Consider the following 19,914-nt stretch of genomic DNA (forward strand, 5'->3'; position numbering starts at 1 on the left):
AAAGCAGCATGATGGCGCGGTAGGGCTGAGATTAGCCTAAACGTAAGATGGATTTAACCACTCTGCATTGTTTGGATGAAGACCATAGGATGCTTTGCGTTTGACATAAGCGATGTGTTTTGTTGAAAGTCTAGATCACTGTCATCGGCCAGTGTCGACAGCATTGATAACATAGCAGCAATATGGAGTCAGCACATCCGCTTAAGGCAAGGAGGATTAACCCATAATCAGTGATTCGCCTCCAGCAATCTTGACACACTAGACGTGGCAGAAGCATTGCACGGCATAAGCTGGCAACGCAACTGCATCGGGTTTATAGATATCGACTACTAAGCGAAAATGACTTTAAGCCATCAGTTGAACTTCTCATTTTACCAAGGATGTAGACTATTAGCAGGTCTTCGCTTGATAGGTCATATGAGAACGCAAAAAGCGATTACTTCAGGCTTGCTCTGGTAGGAGATAAACTGTAGGATTACCTAAAGTAACTGGCCTATCCACTCCAAAAGTTTGGTCAAGCGGAGTCGCTTGGGTACAAGCAGGTGGAGATCAGGGAGCTGTTAACAGGGTATGAAGTGTTCCGTCGCATAGTCTTCCGCCCTCGTACAGGTATAAAGGATCCTCCCGCTGAGACAACGATGTCAGGGGGCAGCTCGCCTGAAGGTTCGAGCATCTCATCAGAACGGCAATGCAAGAGAAGGATTTTAACCTCAGGGCCTGGGAATTTCGATGAAAGCTTGTGAAGCAAATTTTGGAAGGATTGTAACCAGGGAAAGCCACGAAGATGATCAGGATTGCCATCGAGAAGTCCCGTGTCGACGACAATATAGACAAGCGGCCCAATGCCCATAAGAATAGACCCGAGAATATCAAACCAGCTATTCTCACTCGTTGCTGTCCTGAAGCGATGATGCAAGAGCGAAATGGATTTCTCGGTTCTTTTCTCAGAGCTAATGTTAATCGCCTGGAGAGCTAAAAGCTTTAGCAAATAATTTCCCGATATCTCCCTGCATGAAATTCTAGTGCCCTCCTCATTTGGCATTGGAAGTGCCCATAGCACTGGAACATTATATGTCATGAGCTGATCAATGACCAGCGTGGAGAAATGCCTTATCAACTTTTGCGCACACTGCTTGCCCTTTACGACAATAAGCCGCGACCCTCGTGCCGATGACCAGACCTTTAGCTTCGGAGAGACCCAGAAGCGATCACTGAATTTGACTGCGGAAGTGCTGTTCTTTAGCCTGCGCAGCGAATGGTGGAATTTAAAGGCTTCCATTGGATCCCAAGGGAATTCAGGTTTGAGGACTGAGATCGCCTGGTCGAACTGCATCTCCGTTAGGCACTGATTGGTGTTTATCAGTGCGCTGGTTTCGATGTTGGGTGTTTCTGGAGCAGTGAATTTTGAAAGCAAAGTGGAGTATATCGCTCTCAGTTGATCGTCTTCCAAGACGGCCTGTAGAACTTGAGGGTGGTTTCTGGTCTCCTGCAAAGCAGCATTGGAATCTGAGCTGTCTAGCTCCATCAAATAACGTCAGACACCACGATTGGATGAGTATAAATAGGAAACTAACTTGTGGCATTATATATGACACTCATGTTGTATGCTAATAGTCTGAATGTCAGCTGCTGTCTTAATCAATCTGTACACGCATACTTGAGTCTTCCCCATCGTGGGGGGACTCGGACGATCCTAGTCTCCTTCTTCCTTAGATCCAGATTTGGGGGGCCCACCAAAATGCATATCTCTCGCTGCTTCATAGTTGTCGCGGGAAACATTCTTCTGTGTGCCTGATCCGGTGTTGCTGTATATATGTCCCTCCCCATAATGGCTGACGCTACCGGCCATCTCTTCAAAATCCGAATCGGGTATGGATGGTTCTACTTGCTCCAGCTCCTGCATGGCCATTTTCAACTCCTCCACCTGGCTCTGAGTCGCCGCCTGAAACACACGGTATGTTGTCAGGGTGTATGTGTCCTCTAATATGCCTCTCATCAACGTCTCGACCCGACCCTTCTTGCCTATTTTGATGACAAGACTTCGATACACAGAAATGATTGACTTCCCTTTCGACGTGGCAAGTTTCTTGAAGATATCCTCCAACTGCTTGGTGTTCTCCTTGCAGCTCTTCAGGAGAGTCTCCAGCGCTTGGGATTCGTCGTCAGGCGCGTTCTCCGCGTGAGTCTTCGCAGCTTGAAGGGTCTTTTCGACCAGTGGAAGCTTTTTCTTTACTTCCTGAAATGCTAGGGGCAGGCCCTTTAGGTCCTTGATCGCATCACAGGCCCTGATGATCGTTTCGGTTACGCCAATAATAGCCGCAATCAGGCTGAAGATTTCAAAACCTGACATTGTTGTGGGACTGAATGAAGCCGGGTTGGGAACGGGATGAGGTTTCAGTTTCCTGTGCCGTTAATCAGCTGACGTTCTTGGAACAAGGCCTTGGCGGGAAAGACATAGCACAAGGTCGTGTAATCTGTACCTTTTTCCGATAATTAGTGCGTGATGACGTGATAGAGACGAGGGGAGATACGCAGGTTTATAGGGCCGCCAAACGGCACATAATCATCTCCGCCACATTTTCTATTTTTAGTAGAGACGTTATATAGCAGGGCGGCTTGTATTTAGGCCGGGCAATGATAAGGCTTGTTGTCGCCTACCCCGCAAACCGCGTTCAGCGTCGTGAAATGGCAGACCGGCGCAGGCTGCTCAGAGCCCCATAAGGTTTCGACCAAGGCAACAGCAGAGATGCATTGTTTTTTTTAATTTGGTGCAAGCTTGTATGATGTATCTCGGTAATGCTGAGGCAGAAAATACCGCGATCTGGCCAAATCAAGCGCAAAGACCGACTGGAAATTTGAGGCAACATGCCTTCCGATTCCAATACCGGTACATGTCTTGCCATCCTCTCGCTTTGAAAAGTTGGCCCATCGAGCTGAACACACTTCATCTTGGCTTTCGGGTTGCTCAGCTCTCGATTTGTCCGCTAAATGTGGGACCCACACGGCGCTTCGACACTAAGTGATCAGCGACCTGTAATCAGGCGCACTACTGGTTACTTATGCGTCATGGCTGCAGCCAGTCAGACAAGCCTGCATTAGGCCGGGGAGGGAATCCAAATCACACCCAATACATACCGATAATGACTTTGAGATAGTTTTCTCTTTTCGCGGGAAAAGAGATAATGTGGATTTTGCCGACGGAGCCTAAGATCGCCCCGTCCCGTCGATCTGTGAAGATAAAGTTTGGAGGCTATACCACTAGACGCCGAACAACACAAAGAGGGTTGTTTCATCACTGACCACCACTTAGACCTCCTTGAATCGTGCCGAGGTTGACTACGTGTGCCTGCAAGATCTAGCAGCGCTCTTATGCATCAACTGGCATCGTCCCTCTTGTCGCCGTGAAACACTGGAACGAAATAATCTCATGACCTATGTACTTTTTTTCGGCACAGTACAGAAACCGTCTGGCTTCGCGGCCACTAATGGAGCAGAACTCGTGCCATTGCCGAGAGCCCCGTCATGGCGCAAACTTTAGCAACAGCCAATCACAGCAAGAAGAAAAGGTGTGACTGCAGGGCGTATGTGAGCCACCCATTTCAGATGAGCTACATCCAGGAAGGAAAGCTAAGGAAGTTCTGGATTGGTCCAAGGATTCTGTACCAGGGCGCCATCCTGTCAAATCTCGCGATCCAGACGCTCGCTGCTTTACTAGGCCGTCCCCTCGGGGGGAAAAATTAAACAACCCCAAATGCACCAAAATTCGCTGGCATTCCACCCATTGAGGGGTCGTTTTTTGTTTCCCCCCCTAGGCCGTCAGCCAGCAGCGCCCTATCGGCAACAGCAAATAAGAACGCAGCATTTTTTTCTTCGGGTATGGGGCAGAAATGGGGGGATAGGGAGGGCAGGTTGGGAGCGTTTTCTGCCCTCCTCCCGTTCCACGCCATCCATCATCCTTGAGGCATACGCTGGAACGGAGTGCGCTCGGCGATTGATAGACCACCAGACATTTTGTCTGTACCGGACCCAGTTGATGACAGAAAAGCCCAAGCGAGATGACGTCGAAAGAACAGAGCAATCAAGAACGCTGGGCACCACCAGTCAAAGGGCCGATGCACTCTCAGGGTGACTTTGAGAGCCACAGGTACGGATTGACTTCCCCGCTAAATCCTAATGCAGCTAACATAAAGCGTAGTTTCGAGTTCATCAAGCATCTCACCATTTCTCGCGACCAGACCAAAAGAAGCGACTTCGAAAACGAAAGGCTTTTGGCACTTGGAGAAAAGCCAGATGCCCGATTCCACATCCAGCCGAACCCCATACCGGCGGAAGGCCAGGCTGCTGGCGGTGCTACTCAGCCTTTCAAGGGGCAGAGTCAGCAAGAGCAACCGGGTCAACCGGGTCAAGGTCTTCAGGGGTCCCAAATGACGGCTCAGGGTGCTGATGGAACCGCTTACAACGCTTTATACAACCCTGCTGACATGGGCGGTCCAGGGGGTATTCTATCAGGACGCGGAGTCCCCCAAGGTCTAGACGAAAAAGCCCAGAACTACCAGATGCAGGTAATGCTGCTCGAGCAACAGAATAAGTTGAGGCTCAGGATAGCTCGACAACAACAGGATACCATTGGTAGCATGCATGAACGATCTGGTGGTCCCAATGGTCGTGGAGGCCCAACTGGGACGAAGGGTCCGCCCTTCCAGCGAGTGTCTCCGCAAGGGAGTAGCCACATTGTTTCGCGCGACCCGGGGCAGAAGCGAAACGCACCGCATATGAACAACGAGAACATAGAGTCGCCTCTCCCGGAGGGCACGCAGTTCGTCCATAACGTCCTGATGAACCAGCAGATGATGGAACCCCGCGGCGTGTACACCCAAAGAGAATTTCCCTATCCTGGCTCAGATTGGTCTAGAGTAATCCAGCGTTTGAGTGAGCTGGAAGATGAGAACAAACGGCTCAAGGCTCTTGAACAACCAAGCGACCCTCCCCCTAGGCTTCAGGTTTTCCATAAAATCCAGGGAAATTTGTCAACGTACCTGACCGCTCCATCATGGATCACCAGCCCCGAAGAAGAATGTTCGCTGATGGGGCATTCCCCAGTCATCAGCGAGAACCGGTACCTAGATGGGAGGCCTGACATCGCCATTGTTGTTTACGCGCATTACATGGAGGTACCTTGGGATGACGTTGAGATGTTCGCGGAGAATGACTCCCCTCCCGACCCGAAGCCTTTTCGGCACTCCATAAAGCTTCTCTCGGAGAAGATAATTACAGCAATAAACTCCTTGCTTAGCAAAATACCTCGACCCGATGGTGAGTCTTCTGATTGGGAAACAAGCGGCCTCATGGAGTCACCCTTTCCATTCTGGTACTATTATCGGTCCTCGTCTGCCCTGTGTTTTGATCATCTTTGTGACGATGAAAAAGAACATTTGAAGCTTCTTACAGACTGGATCGATTATAATTACGACGATGTTTTTGACGAGGCAAATAGCCTGGCATCCCGCAAACTTGTATCCAGGAGAGTGTTTCCTTTATTGTTCCGCCCCGGCGATGTCCTCATTCAAAAGACCGGGCCAGAAGCCAAAGACATTCGGGGTCTTGTTGCGTCATCATGGGTTTGCGACACCCGTTCGCTAGATAGCGAGAGCGATGAAGAGGCCTCGCAAAAAAAGACCCAGACGTGGTATCTCCAGGGTTGGTCTTACGAGTACGACGGAAAATTCCACCGGCGTGATGAGAAAGTTCGCTTTGACATTCAGTCGGCTGGCAGGAACCAGGAAATTGATATCACCAGCCTCAGTGCTTTCCCGGTCAAGTTTGCCGATGCTGAAGTCAAGCATAGGTTGAAAAATCGGGGTCGGAGGTTCTGGAAATGCCGGTATCGGGGGATTGTATCGTCAACGCAGGGAGTGAGTGTATTATTGTTACCGTCGGTTGGAGATTCAGTCTGCTAATATTAGCTGCACCAGCCCGGAGAGAGATTCATGGTTGACTTTTCCACATATAGACGCCTCCACCCTCAAAACTACATCATGTCAGCCGCCGATGGTTCCAAATACATGACGGACGAGGCCATGGCATGCGACAAACCCCCTGAGATGCCAGATATTATGGTCTTCCCAAGTACTTTCACTGCATACAATCTCAGGACCAAAAAGTGGTGTGAGTTATAAATGCTTATTCTCGGTGCAAAATTAAGACTTGCTGACCGAACCTGTTAGTGGACATCCACGTCGACTTGTGCGAGGACGTACAATGGAACGCTGCTGCCTTCGATCATCTGGTAGTCGAAGACAAGACCAAGAAGCTCCTGAAGGCCCTGGTGACTAATAAGCTCAGGTCAGATCAAGGCACAGATATTATTGAGGGCAAAGGCAATGGATTAATAGTTCTTCTTCACGGTGGTCCTGGTACTGGTAAGACATTCACAGCAGAGAGTATCGCGGAGATGGCCCAGAAGCCTCTGTTCCGGGTTACATGTGGTGATATCGGTACACATCCTGAAGCGGTAGAGAAGTATCTTGATTCAGTCTTATACCTCGGCAAGCTCTGGGACTGTATTGTGCTTCTGGATGAGGCTGACGTTTTCCTGGAAGAGCGCCAAATCACTGACCTTGAGCGGAATGCATTGGTCGCGGTCTTTCTACGTATCTTGGAATATTATGAAGGTATCCTCATCCTAACCTCCAATCGAGTCGGAACGTTCGACGAAGCCTTCAAGTCTCGGATCCAGCTGGCTCTACACTACAAGCCTCTAGAGCAGTATCAAAGGGCGAAGATCTGGAGGAACTTCTTCGATCATCTCAAAGATATAGAGCAGGACGAAAATACCTCTACGAAACCCCAAGATGGCCATGGAAAGGTCGATAACTGTAGTAAACGAGGGATTGACTTTGTGGAAATCTACAGTGCTATTCCTCAGTTGGCCGCGAAACAGCTAAACGGACGGCAGATTCGAAATATCATTACACTCGCCCGCCAATTAGCTCATGAAGACACAGTCGGCATGAGTTATTCCCATCTACAGGAGGTTATTGAAATCACCAGCTCATTCGATAAGGATTTGAAGATGCTTAAATATCAAGAAATGCAGAACCAGTAAGGAAAGTCTGTCTTTATCCAAAAGGAAGTAATAAATAATATAAATTTATACTTTATATATATATTAAAGCTATTACATTGCATTAAATCTATAGCTAGAAAGATTAAGTTAATTAATACCCTGTAGCTGTAAGTGACTTTCTCTAGTAGGTATCTAAGAACAGAATAAGAGAGGGCTTTGGTACTGGGGTAATGCCAATAGAAACTGAAACATATACATTATGTAAAACTTGAGCTAGAACAAAACAAGCGCTGCAGCTAGCGGCAGGTAAGAATACAGTTAGAAGCAGGCCTAAACCTGAATGGCATTAGATTTCATTCGCGATCCCTGATTCTTAGGCCGAGGGGTTTAGTGGGCTAGTTGAGTTTGGGCGTTTTCCCCGCGAACTATAGCCTTCCCAAAGCCACAATTAGTCTAGAAAACACGCACTGACTCAGGTCTGTATACCTATAATAATCAGGCAAGCGTTTACTGTAACAGGACTGTAGTCTCCAGATCTTCGTGTAGCTACGGAGTAGATTGACTAACTGTCATGGGTCCCGTCTTGCTATTATCTCCAACATTGATATATACCAGAGCATAGCTTGCCCGAGATCCTTCAGGCTAAATAAAATGACTATGGACTGACGAGATGTTTGGATGGCGTTTACCCCTAGGGCCCCAGGAAAATGGCATGCTTTTCACGGTATGCAGGTAACAGTATATGGCGCTGTCGTCAGAGAACTCGGTCTACTTAAAAAACCTGTAGTCGTTAAACCATCACTTGATATTCCAGTTCTACAGACAAACCCTTCATCCTGATTCACATCCTTATTTCGTCATTATCGTCTGAAATGAAGGCAAATCTTCTTTCCCTTCTCTGCCTCTTGGGCGCTGGCGCTGTCTCCGCTGACACAGACATCTACGTCTCGCCCTCGGGTTCCGACTCGGGCAGCGGTAGCCAGTCCAACCTTTGCAAGTCTCTGACAAAGGTCCAGCAAGCCGTTCGGTCTGCTCTTAGGTCTTCTTCACCTGAAGCCATTACGGTCCACCTGGGCAGCGGTACACACACTCTGACCAAGCCGCTGGTTCTGACATCAGATGACACTGGTTCCAGTGACACTCCCGTTGTCTGGACTTCGAGTGCCAATTCAACCATCTCTGGTGGTCTCAAGATCACTGGATGGAAGCTTGGCAGTGATGGTTTATACTCCGCATCAGTCCCACCCAACACGTATTCGCGCAATCTGTACGTTGATGGATGGGCAGTTGTTCCCGCCCGCAAGATGATTAATCGTCGCGACTTCAAGTTCAGCGACATTGGCATGTCATGGACCAACACTGCCTAAAATTACCTGAAGTCCGTCCGCAACATCAGCAAGGCCGAAGTGCGCTTCATCAATTCCTTCACCAACCGCATTGCGCCCATTGTCTCACTCACCGGTAGTCAGCTCACTTTCAACGGGACGAGCTGGAACAACAACATCCAAGGCTATGACACGGTGAACCATCCCTTCTGTGAACACGGTGTCTGTATCTAGAACGCCTATGATCTCTTCACCGATGGTGGTCAGTTCTTCCTTAACACTGACGCAAACACGGTCCACTACAAGCCCTTGGATGGCCAAGACATGAGCCAAGTCGAGGCGTATCTTGGCATTCAAGAGGCGCTCGTTGTCGTTAGTGGTACTTATGATGATCCCGCTCATGACATCACGTTCTCTGGCGTTAACTTTGCTCACACCACTTGGCTGCGACCCGGCCAGGGCTACGGCTATGCCGATCAGCCGACTGGAGGATACATGCCCGCCATCAAGAACTACACCGACTTCGAGGCTTCACGGGGCGAGTGATGGCAAATGCCTAGTGCCGTCCAGGTCAGCGCTGCCAGAAATATTCAATTCGCAAATGGAACCTTCTGGCAGCTTGGCGCTGGCAGCGTTGGCATTGGTGGTGATCCTGACGCTCATATCACGGGCACTGGCTACGGTATAAGCAAGGTTTCCGTCACAGGTTGCTACTTCACCCAAGTCATGGGCAACTCTATCACCGCAGGCGGCACCAACCCTAATGCTCACCGTCCCAAAGACACACGGATGATCAACACAAGAATTTCCATCCAGGAGAACATCTTCTACAACACCTCATCCCTCTATCCTTCCACCGTACTCATCTTTGCATCTTACGTTCAGTACTCAGACTTTACCAACAACGACATCAGCCAGGTACCCTACTCAATAGAGATACAAACCTGGGGTTATATCCCTTTATATACCTCTTAATCTCTTTACCTTATAATACCTTAAGGCTTATAGCAAGATATAATAGTTATTATAAAAGCTTCTAGATAAAAGCTTATATTAAGGCAAAAAATATTATATTCTTATTTATTATCTATATTTACAGCCTAAAGGTTAACCTTATAGGTCGTATTTATCCCTACAGGTACCCTACTCGGGCTTCTGTATCGGCTACGGCTGGGGTCTCGTTGACGCCGGTGGCAGCCCCTTGTACCAGCAACGCGGGACCTACAAGTACTGGCCAGTTTATGATACCCCTACTACCTCCCTGAATAACGTGGCTCACGGTAATCTGATCCAGAACTTTGGAAACGTCTTGACTGACTTGGGCGGTATCTACACGGCACCTATATTACGGAGAATAATATCCAGAGCTCTCTGGGATATGCCGTCTACACAGACGAAGGCAACAACTCGCATTTGTTCCAGAGAAACAACCAGTTCGGCGTTTCTTGGCTTCACGCTAAGGAAGGAGGTATTTTTACAACTGGCAACAACACCTTCCAGGATAACATCCGCTACAACGGTGTAGACGTCGTCGTCGACTACGCCAATGGAACAGCCCTTCTTGGTCATACCTACCAACGAAACTACTGGGTGAGGAACCTAAATCAGACAACTGTCCTGTCTGCAAAGGTTGGCTGGCGTGCCGGCTTCCCCCCTGCCAAGCGCGCCGGACGTCCCGTTGCCAACCTCAACAACAACCCAGATGCGGCTGTTGAACTAGAGTTTCCGTCCTCTGGCAACGGAGCTGCCGTTCTCAGGGTTATTAATTTCGATGATGTTGACTACACTAGCATCAAAATTTCCGCCTCCATCTCGCCATCTACCAACTTTACGCTATCAACTGTTTCTGTCCCAAGTTCCATCCCGGCCAACTTATTTGCCCTCGCAAAGTACAAAGTCACCGGGTCTCCTTGCACACCTCCCAACTTCCAGGGCACCGTCACGTATACAAACACGCGGACTTCGACGACCAAGACCCTGACCATTAGCGGTGTAATCGTTGGCCTTGGTGTTCTCGCCAGCAAGTACAGCACCGCTTCCACTACCTACGCCACCTTTGGCCAGACCTGCAAGAACCTGGGCATCAGGTCTTCGAATCGTGATTCTTGGAATCCCAACGATGATTGGAGTGTCATCAAGACGGACTAGATCTCTACCAAAGGCAGCATCGCCGCTAAGGTGCTCTCCGTGGACCAAAATAGCGGCCGCGCTGGTGTAGTGGCTCGTAACTCCCTCGTTCCCTTCAGCAACACAACCGGGTATGCTGAAGTCGTGGTTACTGGCTCTGGTGGCATTTCCTTCCGCTGGGATGACCAAGGAGTTGGTCGCTTTACCAACCAGACTGTCGTTTAGTGGCATTAAAGCCACGGTTTGTGTTCGACTCGACATCGATGGGAACAACTTCACTCCTTTTTACTCGACTGATTGTCAGAAATGGAGCAGGGTCAGCAAGGCGGTTACTGCGCCTGGTCGCAAGGGGTCCTCTGAGGTCGGCCTCATTGGGACTGCTAACAGCGTTACCACAAACAGCACTGCGCTTTTCACCCTGGATATCTAACCTGTGGCGGTTGGATCTATCAGAGTACGGAATGGCGAGAGCTGTAATCTTGTGAGGACTTTTTTTACTGAATCAACATTTTTCCTTTGTGTATTTACAGAACGACTGCTGCGCCTAGTGAGATCCCCGCTCTAGCTTGGTGGCCAATACAATCTCTACAGTCGCGAGCTTCATGAATAGTACTCACTTGTTATGCAGACATACCTTTGAAACTGAGTTTGCGCTTTTCATATACCTTTTGCAAGCTTTAATCCACTATTGATTACCTATTCTTACAAGGAAGACAACAGTGCAGCTAGTTCTAGTATTATAGCGTCCTAAACACGTATAATAAGTCCATTCGTGCCCGAGCCCACCAGCCTTTTCAAGTTGCTCGGTCGGGAGAAGACGACCCATCTGGGTTTCAAAACGATATCTGCAGACTCTTCAGAGTGGCAAGCTAATGCACAAGAAAGTCTAGCCCTACTAAATGTAGCCTTCACCTTGTATGTCTTCCCAGCGCATGTCCTCCAAAATCTGCCAAATTCGTCGGCGGTTGGTAAATCCACCCGGAACATCCAGCCCAGCCTCGGCATAACTCCATATGCCCTCATCCCTGTAGCTGGCTGCATCAGAAGGTGCAGGATGTGGAGAGCTCATAACCTGTCTAGTGAGCTTTTCCCAGTTCCACTTCTCGACTTCTTCTGTATCCGAGCCAGTCTTATTATACACAGCCTCAGCGGCAAGATCCCAGAGGAAAGGGATTCGGAAGAATATCTCTCTCCATACAAACTGAGAGACTTTGGTGTCGCCTTTAGGAAAGGTTTGAGTATCTTGAAAGAAGTCATAGATATAGTCATTGAGCTCCTCTGGCGACATCTCCAGAGACGTCTGAACGACATTATGGTCCAGTCGCTCGAGATTTGCAAGGAGTCTAGAGGTCAAGTCAGGGATGTCTATGGGTTCCTCATCCCACTAGTATATTGCAGGTTTGTTAGCTTAACGTTATAGGCTAGAAGTGAGACGTGTATCCGGACATAAGCTTACCCATCCTTCCCATTCGTCACCGCATTGTTCGATACAGGGATAGGGAACGTAATAGCGTTCAAAGCCGAGAGAGGTTGGCTGGCGAGGTGAGTTTGGAATAGGAGGGACATAATTCATGTCCCTTGGTTGCGGTCGCTGTCTCTGTATTTGACCAAGATAGCGGGCACAGCGGCGTTCGAGCGTCAACCAAAGTTGCAAGGTAGAGCCAACAGAGACATTAAACGGCGACCAGATTGCGCGATTAGCAATGTTGTCGCAAGATGCGTGAATCCCCATATACATTTTTGCCATCGCGGTATTGGACTGCTTATCAGATTGGCGATCGGAATGATATGGGTGCTGTGGATACACCTGTTTCCTATCTGGGAGCAGAAGTAGTTTACCAGGGTAAGACTGCACCTCTGCAGTATAGCGAACAATTTCTTGGCTGGGCCCCTGCGCTTCCCGAAGTACGGCATCATACGATGGCCAATGGGGTCCAGCTAAAACAACAGTGTCTTCGTCAAGGCACATGCCGCAAATAGTGCAGTAGACATAGTCGGGGTTCGGAACCATAGCTGGTTGAAGGGAAAAGACAAACAATGACTGGGAAGCAAAAGGCTTTAGCAATTGGAAGCCTAAACATGTGGTGCGCGTTCTTAGGAGTCTAAAATAAAAAGCCAGGGAACATCGATGTCCTCGTTTTTATATCAGTTAACCCCAAAGCTTCATAACCGGCTGTGCATGCAGGATTCTGATAATGTTCCTTTGAGTGGCTGTGGACTCTTCGACCCCACGCACGAGACGCATCTACCGCTTTGTTTGTCTGTCTCGAAACTTTCAAATTAATATTAGTGCTCCTTATTTCCAGCTGTTTTACTAAAATACGCAAGGTGCCTTTGGTTCAGTTTTTCCTTTGGCCTTTGCCCACAGTAATGACTGCCTTATAGGGCTATGCCGCGCAAAAGAATAAGCACTTAACCTGTTCGACTCACATCGCCTTTGCTGCACCTCCAATCGATTCAATGGTCCATTTAATTATTTCAATCAACTCTGGGGGCCTTTTTAATCCCTCAACATCATTTCAGTATCTCCTCAGAATCTTTTTCACGGGGATTCTCGTAAACCCTAGCTATGGACGGCCCTTATGGCTGAGGTCATGGCTGAGCAAGAACTGTAATCACTCATTTCACAGCAGACTCCCCACATATGACCATCCGATCTTACATCAGCAGAAAACCCCAAAGAACTTCTGCAAGAAGTTACGGCCTTATTGCCTGTAAGGGTATTCTGTCTCTCGTCAGCCTCGATCCTAGAACAAGATGCAATTTGAACCATGAAGCGAAAGTTCAGACTCGCCATGAGAAGATCGCAAGCGCCAGGATTCAATCGTGGGCTGGGTAGATAAAATACGAGTCTGACTACCATGACTGGGGGAAGATGACATACAAGCTACAGTATTCTAGTGCTTAGCTCCCGTAAGAGTTTCTCTTTTCTCCCCTGAGCAAAGCCCCTTGTTGAGCATCCAATCGTAATCGTTTTGGACTTGGACATAGAAAACAGTTGAAGGCTTATCTTTCTTACTGTGTTCGTAGAGTAACTACTCCTTTGATGGAACGACTATACGAATCTACTCACACGGGAGCCATAAGCATAACGGGCTGTTGTTTCTCGCCTTCCATAAACGGAATTGTAGAGCCTCAGTGTCTGCAGATAGGTCATCTTGAGATTGTTATCTTGAGTTGACAGACTTGCTTGTATCGGGCAGCTTACCTCTAGGTGTTTTGTGTGCTTTAAGCCTGATTATCCTTATGGATAAGCAGCAGCCACTTACTTATATGCCTCTAGAGTCAGTCATCAGGATATCTAGCTTTTTAGCTAAAAGCAAGATCTTAGGTAATAGTAAGGGCGATAAGTATTTTGCCTGTATGTGTTTTTTTGGTGTTCTTTACCTTTATGGCCTTGAGGCTGAAGCCTCTTTTTGACCCCTTAACCCTATCACAGTCTGCAGATAGGTCAAGTCATTGGCCTGATCAAACCAATGCCAATTCTATTTCAAGCAACTGCTTCTAAGCACCAGATTTAAATCCTAGTCTCTGTAGCTGGTAGTAGGGTTGAGTATTGTTTCTCGGGATATTTGAAGTTCTTGTTAATAAATTAGTATATATATCGTTGATATCCTTAAGTGCTCTGTCCTGAAAACCTAACTACAAACTCGAATCTTAAGCATAAAGCCCTTTTTCTTATTCTATCTATTATTTTATGGTCAAGCAAAACAATGCATTCACCATCTCATTCTTTCGCCAATTGTCATGAAATACTCTTTAATCTTGGCGCTTTGGAGCGTGGGGGCTCTTGGAGGCCCCTGCAATCCAACTGAGACTCCAGGATCCGTCCATACTTCAGGAGGACTCGAGGGATGTAATGATGAGCTTTCAGAAAACTCTTCTACATCCCTTGTCGTGAGTCTTCCCGGCCAGGATGTTGTGGTTGAGACTTCAGTCACAACAGAGTCCCCTGACGATGAAAATGGCCAGGCCACGGTCTCTGTTCGTCCCACTGAGACTACCCAGGCTTTCAATGGTCAGGAAACTGTACTTGTTTCACCTGGTGATACCGAGCCGACAGCGGATGACTCTGCTCCTACAACTACAGCCGTTCCCTCTATTATTGGACAAACCTCTGGTGATGCCACCTCAGCAGTAGCAACCGATGCCGGAAGCGTTGATACTGAAACTGCCCCCATCCCGATTGACTCTAAAGGTCCCCCCACCAGTACTGTTCCGAATCCGGACCCAGCGACTGACTCGCAACCCGCGGAACAACCAGTCACCGACAAGACCACAGCCTTGGGCTCTGACAGCACTTCAGCTGTAGGCACTCCATCAGAGGGCACTCAGACAGAGGAAGACAATGGAGCTCATACAACTACCCATGGCGAAGATGCTACCTCTAAGCCTACTACCAATTACCCGGATACATCGTCTGCCCAGGTCTCGCCAGGCAATGATCAATCCTCTAACGTCAATACAGTCACTACAGCCAGTGCCACCGCTACACAAACCAGAAGTGACGATACCCCTACTACAAGCAACGCAGGTGATGATGGTCCAACTACCAAAGCACAGAGTGACGATATCCCACTTATTACACAAAGCCCGGGAACCACCGCCAATGATGCCAAACCTGCTCCTACCATAACAGACGCTCCTGATGGACTGGCCCCAACGACTGTCGGAGGTCATCCCGAGTGGGTATCCAACACTTGGATCACAACCACCGGTGACAATTCCGAGACTACTGTTGTCCCAGTCCTTGTTGGTTGCCCTGGGTGCGGCGGGAAGGGCTCAGGCATTGTCTTATTCGGGTTCCCTAAGACAACGGGTACTTGGTTTAAGCTGCCTGGCCTTCCTAAGTTCAAGTTCCCTTGCATACCCCCCTTCTGCACTACTAGCCCCGATACGCCCAGAGAAGGCGATGACGGCGATGATGATGATGACGATGACAAGTCTTCCGCTACAACATGTACTGATAAGGCAACTGTTACCGACTGCTTCGTTGCTTGTACAACCTATACTGGGCCAGCTGGCAGTACCATCACGGCAGAGTGCAAAACAACCTGCACCAAGACACACACAGGATGTGATGTGGTGGGAACTACCACTACCTCATCTGCTGCAGCATGTGGACCTTCAGGAGACAGCGCATGCCAGTCCTGTGAGCGAAAGCTGGTGTCTGAGGTACAGCCCGAGGAGTCTGAAGAAGGTACCGAGGAGGACTCAGATGAGAACGACCTTGAGAAAAGAGCCCCGAAGAAGAAGAAGAAGCCCTTCGTCAATGTTGGAGGTTGTGGGAAATTGGCCAAGAATCCCAAGTTCCCCGAATATCTCGGTGGGCCAACGATATTGAACTTAGATGAGAATATCATCCCCAACGACTCCCCATTGAAAGACATCAAGAGATGGTGGCTCACCACTATAGACGAAAATTGCAGCCCAGGAATAAATGGAAATCTTCCCGCGACCAAATTCAGTTCGCGTCTGAATGGCGGCACCGCTTCGATCGACCATGTCTACGAGAAGAGTATGCTCTTGGACTATTTCAAGCATATCATTGACACCACCGGCCCTGATGTCAAGGGAGCGACTGATAGTTCTCCTCGAGATAAGATCAGCTGCAATGACATAAAGGCTTATGGTGGCGCGAATGCCGACAGCAACGATAACCTTTTACAGAAAGTATTCGATGCTTACCCTGGAGTGAAGAAGAGCTCGGACAATAACAACCCTACTGCCGTCGAGAGCCCCCAGTATCTTGATGACTTTATAGGGATGGACCAGTGGACTAATGGCGACGCGAAGGTAGGACTCAATTCCAATGAGATGGACTCTGATCTTAGAGCTCGATCATGCTAACTTTGTGATCTAGGGATTTGTGGCCAATGCCGAGGATGTACTGGCTCAGTGCGACAAATTGGTCGAATCCGTAATCGATGTCAAAGTTGACACATCTCAAAGCGATGCTGAAACCCGGATTGAGAGGAAACTCGGCAGACTCGAGAAGATAGCTATCGGTATCGCGATGTTCAGTGTCTCCGAAGCAAAGGAGGCTATGATAAGACAAAACCACCGAATTCACGCCAGACTGTAAGTGTTTTTATCAGACCCGGTACTCTCTTCGCTGACACTGGTGAAGTATAGATATCGATAACAACGCTAAGGGCTGTATGGATGACCCTGCAGTAAAGAACGGTATCTGGTCATTTGCCAAGGCGTACAAAACCTTCATGGCTAGTAGATTCGACGGTACAGAGACCTGGTCTATCAACAACGCTGCCGATTACGGGAAGACTAAGCTCATTGAGAAATTGACGTCCGACTTGGCCGCGGCTTCCAGTGTAGCTGGGGCGGACAGCCCGCAATGGCAAGCCAAGATTGGGCAGTGGAAGGCTATGTTCAAGAAGATGACTGATTCCACCGTGTGGGCAGTTCCGGTACCTGACTGGACTTGGGAGACAACAGTTGCCAAGCGAGATGGCGATGGACTCTCCTGCAAGCGCCCTATCCCAACCTTTACTTCTTCTGAGGAGCCTACTACTTTAGGGGAGCCAACTACCTTTGCCACTTCTGTTAGAACGACTTCAGAGGGTCCAAACACCGAGGAGCCGTCTTCAGAAGAACCAAGTTCAAGTCAGACGACAACTTCGTCATCTGTCAAGCCAGGCCCAACGATCGGCCAACGTCCCGGCTGGTTGACAGATGCTCCCACTCTGACCGACCGCATCTCCCCTACCATCTCGACCCCTGAGGGTTCCTCTTGCACCAAGACAGTCACTGAGACTATGTGTAACCTGGGAACAGGCAGACACGGCCCAGCCTGTGTAACTCATTCTCGGTGCGACTCGTGGGTCAACACCAAGACCACCAGCAAACCAAGCCCCAGCCCTACCTTGGCCAGTCCCAAGTTCTCCGAGAATATTCTCCGCTGTAACAAGAGTGGCCAGGCTTCAAACCCCAACGCCATCTCTTACGCTGCTCAATCCTTCTGTCGCGACATAGTTGCAAAAAATAAGAATAACGGCTACTATTGGTCTAATGATAGGCTTGAGGGGAAGAAGGTGCCGTCGACTGGGTATCACTTCCAGCTTGATTTCTCAGTCAGGAAGAACTGTCTTTGGAAAGCTAATTACGATGAGTGTATGAAGTACATGAACGTTGCTATCGATGGTTGCAATGGCCGTAGCAAGTCGGACAAACTGGGTGGATGGGTTCGGGATAACTGCATTGAGGCTATTATCAACCCCAAGCCTGGCATTTAGATCTTCTTAAGCCTTAAGTAAGGTCTGGTCTCTTATGTAATAATTTAGATTGGACAACATGGACTTCTTAGAGAGATAGGTTGAAGATAATTAAAGACTGTGACAATAGAAAGGTGCTATTTAGACTATCTGTTATTATTTCTTATTTAGTTCTCAACCAACCGCTCATCGCGGGGTGTAATCAATAACCTGCGTCATACCAATGCTGGGGCTCTTGCCGTTAGCGTCTTCGGTCATGCTATAGAACTTGCGTGTTGAGTCGACGTCGGACTGCTGGAGCTGCGGCGGTTCATTGCGGTAGTTCATGACTGACATGGGATCAGGTGCATCGATACGGACAGCCTTCTCGCCCTCTCTATCCGCAGTCATCTCGTCACGCACGTCCCCGATGGCAAATTCATGTCGTAGGCCGAGGACATGTCCAAGCTCGTGCATAAAGACATTCCACACTGCAAATCGTCAGCAGAAGCAATCTATGTCAAGGCTACTAAAGGACTTACTGTGTGGCTTCCATTCTTTGCTGAATGCATAAGAGTACACAAACACGTAGTTGAGATCCTCGCCGTTGGGGAAGAAGGCTCTGGCGAGGGTTGTACCATTGGCACCACCATGGGTCAGAACAAAGGTAGCATCCTTGGCCAGCGGTACCCATTCGAAGGTCACGCCAACATTAGCCTCATTCCATTTCTGTGCAGCAAATTCGAGCTGCTGGGCAGCGTAGTCGGCGTCCTCTTGACTTTTGAACCCGGCTCTCCAGGCCGCCCACTTGATAACTGACCCAGGAACCCAGCGGGGTATGTGGTCTTTCAGCCCGACGACTATATCCCACAAGCCGTTCTGTCGATCCATGGCTTCTTGAAAAGCCGGGGGAATGGGTAGCTGAGTGATACATACTGGAGCCTCAGTGATTGCAGGGCCTTTGACATCTCCGTCGATGTTGGAGACATCAGTTGGGTCAATGGTCTGGAGATAATCGGCTCCGAGTGTCTGCTCAACAGCGTCAAGGAGAATCTCCTTAGCAGAGGGTCCTTGAGTGCCCATTGTTGAACTGAAGTCAGTGCCACACCACTGCAATTTATCCAGCTTGTCTGATTTTGTGGTTGGAAAGAGTGAAAAGAAGGGGGAAGATTGGTCTGAAAGGGTATGCTAGAGATTATGGGGGGCATGTTTGGCCATGAAGGGGGATGCTTGTTATATAGTGAGGTGCTTGATACTTCGCAAACCCATATCCAATAGCTCCTTGTCGCTATCTGGTGGGGTTCTTGGCAAGCCATCTGCGGCTGATGGTCTGGATTCTGGGCTAATGCTGAGACATGGCTATAACGATCAGCGAACTCATTAGCTCACAAAAAGGTCAGCTTTATCAGTAACGTTCAGAATGCCAAGCCACAAAAGTTTTTGCATCGTGTCTTATTAGTGAGTACTTGATTAAACGATTTCATAGAGGGATATTGTCGTTTCTACGGCAAATAAGATGCTTTGCGTGCCCCCGAGACTGGACGAGAGACGGTTTTAGTGATGTTTACATATCCACAACCGCAATAAGACTATGCAAGCCGGTGCAGCATTTGAAGCGCTGGGGATAGTCTTTCCTTAGCAGGTCAAGGCGTCATGCAGCCAGCTACTGATATTGCCAAGCACCAATAAGGTGAACAAGTGCTAGATTTGCGTCGTTGTGACTCTCTTTTGCCAAAAGTGTTTGCCTGCATACTAAGACTAGTGCCGTCCTCTTCTGGCTCAAGGACGAACAAATGTGATAGCGGCGTTGATGAGGCTGGCTGAAGCGCGTAGAAATGTGATACTAGGGACTCCACATAACGCGGGGTAGCCAAGTGGGGCCGTGTTGAACTATTGATCCCAGCGCAGTAGAACCTTATCGATTGGCCTTTCCGTCCCAACAATCTACTTAAAACAGATGCATCTAGATTCTCTTAGGCATGAACTATTTGTTCAATATCGGTACCTTTCCATAAAAAGACATAATTGTCTCACCACTTCTTTCAGCTCCCATATAGCAATAACGCTTTGCAGAAGTGGCTCTAGACAGTTACGTACGTGGATGTCTGCGATATGCCAATTTACGAAGGCTTAGACAATTGACTCTTACGAATCTAGAGTCAAGACGCCGGAAGGAGATAAAACT

The 19,914-nt window shown here is 48.6% G+C and overlaps 7 protein-coding genes across 7 annotated transcripts; 3 read left to right on the plus strand and 4 right to left on the minus strand.

Annotated features, from left to right (window-relative positions):
- Positions 1-514: 514 nt before the first annotated feature.
- FMAN_00029 (uncharacterized protein) lies at positions 515-1,599 on the minus strand (the record flags this gene model as incomplete). The annotated part of the gene is made up of 2 exons (XM_041821830.1): positions 515-1,515; positions 1,575-1,599. 2 exons carry the CDS (start codon positions 1,597-1,599, stop codon positions 515-517), a joined length of 1,026 nt encoding a protein of 341 aa, XP_041687571.1.
- A 94-nt stretch (positions 1,600-1,693) lies between these two features.
- On the minus strand, positions 1,694-2,350 carry FMAN_00030 (uncharacterized protein; the record flags this gene model as incomplete). The annotated part of the gene is made up of 1 exon (XM_041821831.1): positions 1,694-2,350. The coding sequence occupies one exon, from the start codon at positions 2,348-2,350 to the stop codon at positions 1,694-1,696; it is 657 nt and encodes a 218-aa protein (XP_041687572.1).
- A 1,705-nt stretch (positions 2,351-4,055) lies between these two features.
- Positions 4,056-7,105, plus strand: FMAN_00031 (uncharacterized protein; the record flags this gene model as incomplete). Its single annotated transcript, XM_041821832.1, has 4 exons — positions 4,056-4,144; positions 4,196-5,912; positions 5,973-6,165; positions 6,225-7,105. 4 exons carry the CDS (start codon positions 4,056-4,058, stop codon positions 7,103-7,105), a joined length of 2,880 nt encoding a protein of 959 aa, XP_041687573.1.
- An 833-nt stretch (positions 7,106-7,938) lies between these two features.
- On the plus strand, positions 7,939-10,539 carry FMAN_00032 (uncharacterized protein; the record flags this gene model as incomplete). The annotated part of the gene is made up of 6 exons (XM_041821833.1): positions 7,939-8,337; positions 8,446-8,586; positions 8,626-8,933; positions 8,976-9,309; positions 9,530-9,716; positions 9,785-10,539. The coding sequence occupies 6 exons, from the start codon at positions 7,939-7,941 to the stop codon at positions 10,537-10,539; spliced, it is 2,124 nt and encodes a 707-aa protein (XP_041687574.1).
- Positions 10,540-11,413: 874 nt separating this feature from the next.
- Positions 11,414-12,487, minus strand: FMAN_00033 (uncharacterized protein; the record flags this gene model as incomplete). Its single annotated transcript, XM_041821835.1, has 2 exons — positions 11,414-11,902; positions 11,975-12,487. 2 exons carry the CDS (start codon positions 12,485-12,487, stop codon positions 11,414-11,416), a joined length of 1,002 nt encoding a protein of 333 aa, XP_041687575.1.
- A 1,778-nt stretch (positions 12,488-14,265) lies between these two features.
- On the plus strand, positions 14,266-17,771 carry FMAN_00034 (uncharacterized protein; the record flags this gene model as incomplete). Its single annotated transcript, XM_041821836.1, has 3 exons — positions 14,266-16,314; positions 16,382-16,599; positions 16,649-17,771. The coding sequence occupies 3 exons, from the start codon at positions 14,266-14,268 to the stop codon at positions 17,769-17,771; spliced, it is 3,390 nt and encodes a 1,129-aa protein (XP_041687576.1).
- A 165-nt stretch (positions 17,772-17,936) lies between these two features.
- FMAN_00035 (uncharacterized protein) lies at positions 17,937-18,812 on the minus strand (the record flags this gene model as incomplete). Its single annotated transcript, XM_041821837.1, has 2 exons — positions 17,937-18,220; positions 18,272-18,812. 2 exons carry the CDS (start codon positions 18,810-18,812, stop codon positions 17,937-17,939), a joined length of 825 nt encoding a protein of 274 aa, XP_041687577.1.
- Positions 18,813-19,914: the final 1,102 nt, after the last annotated feature.

This window comes from Fusarium mangiferae, assembly GCF_900044065.1.
Source record: "Fusarium mangiferae strain MRC7560 genome assembly, contig: FMAN_scaffold013, whole genome shotgun sequence".
Taxonomy (NCBI): Eukaryota; Fungi; Ascomycota; class Sordariomycetes; order Hypocreales; family Nectriaceae; genus Fusarium; species Fusarium mangiferae.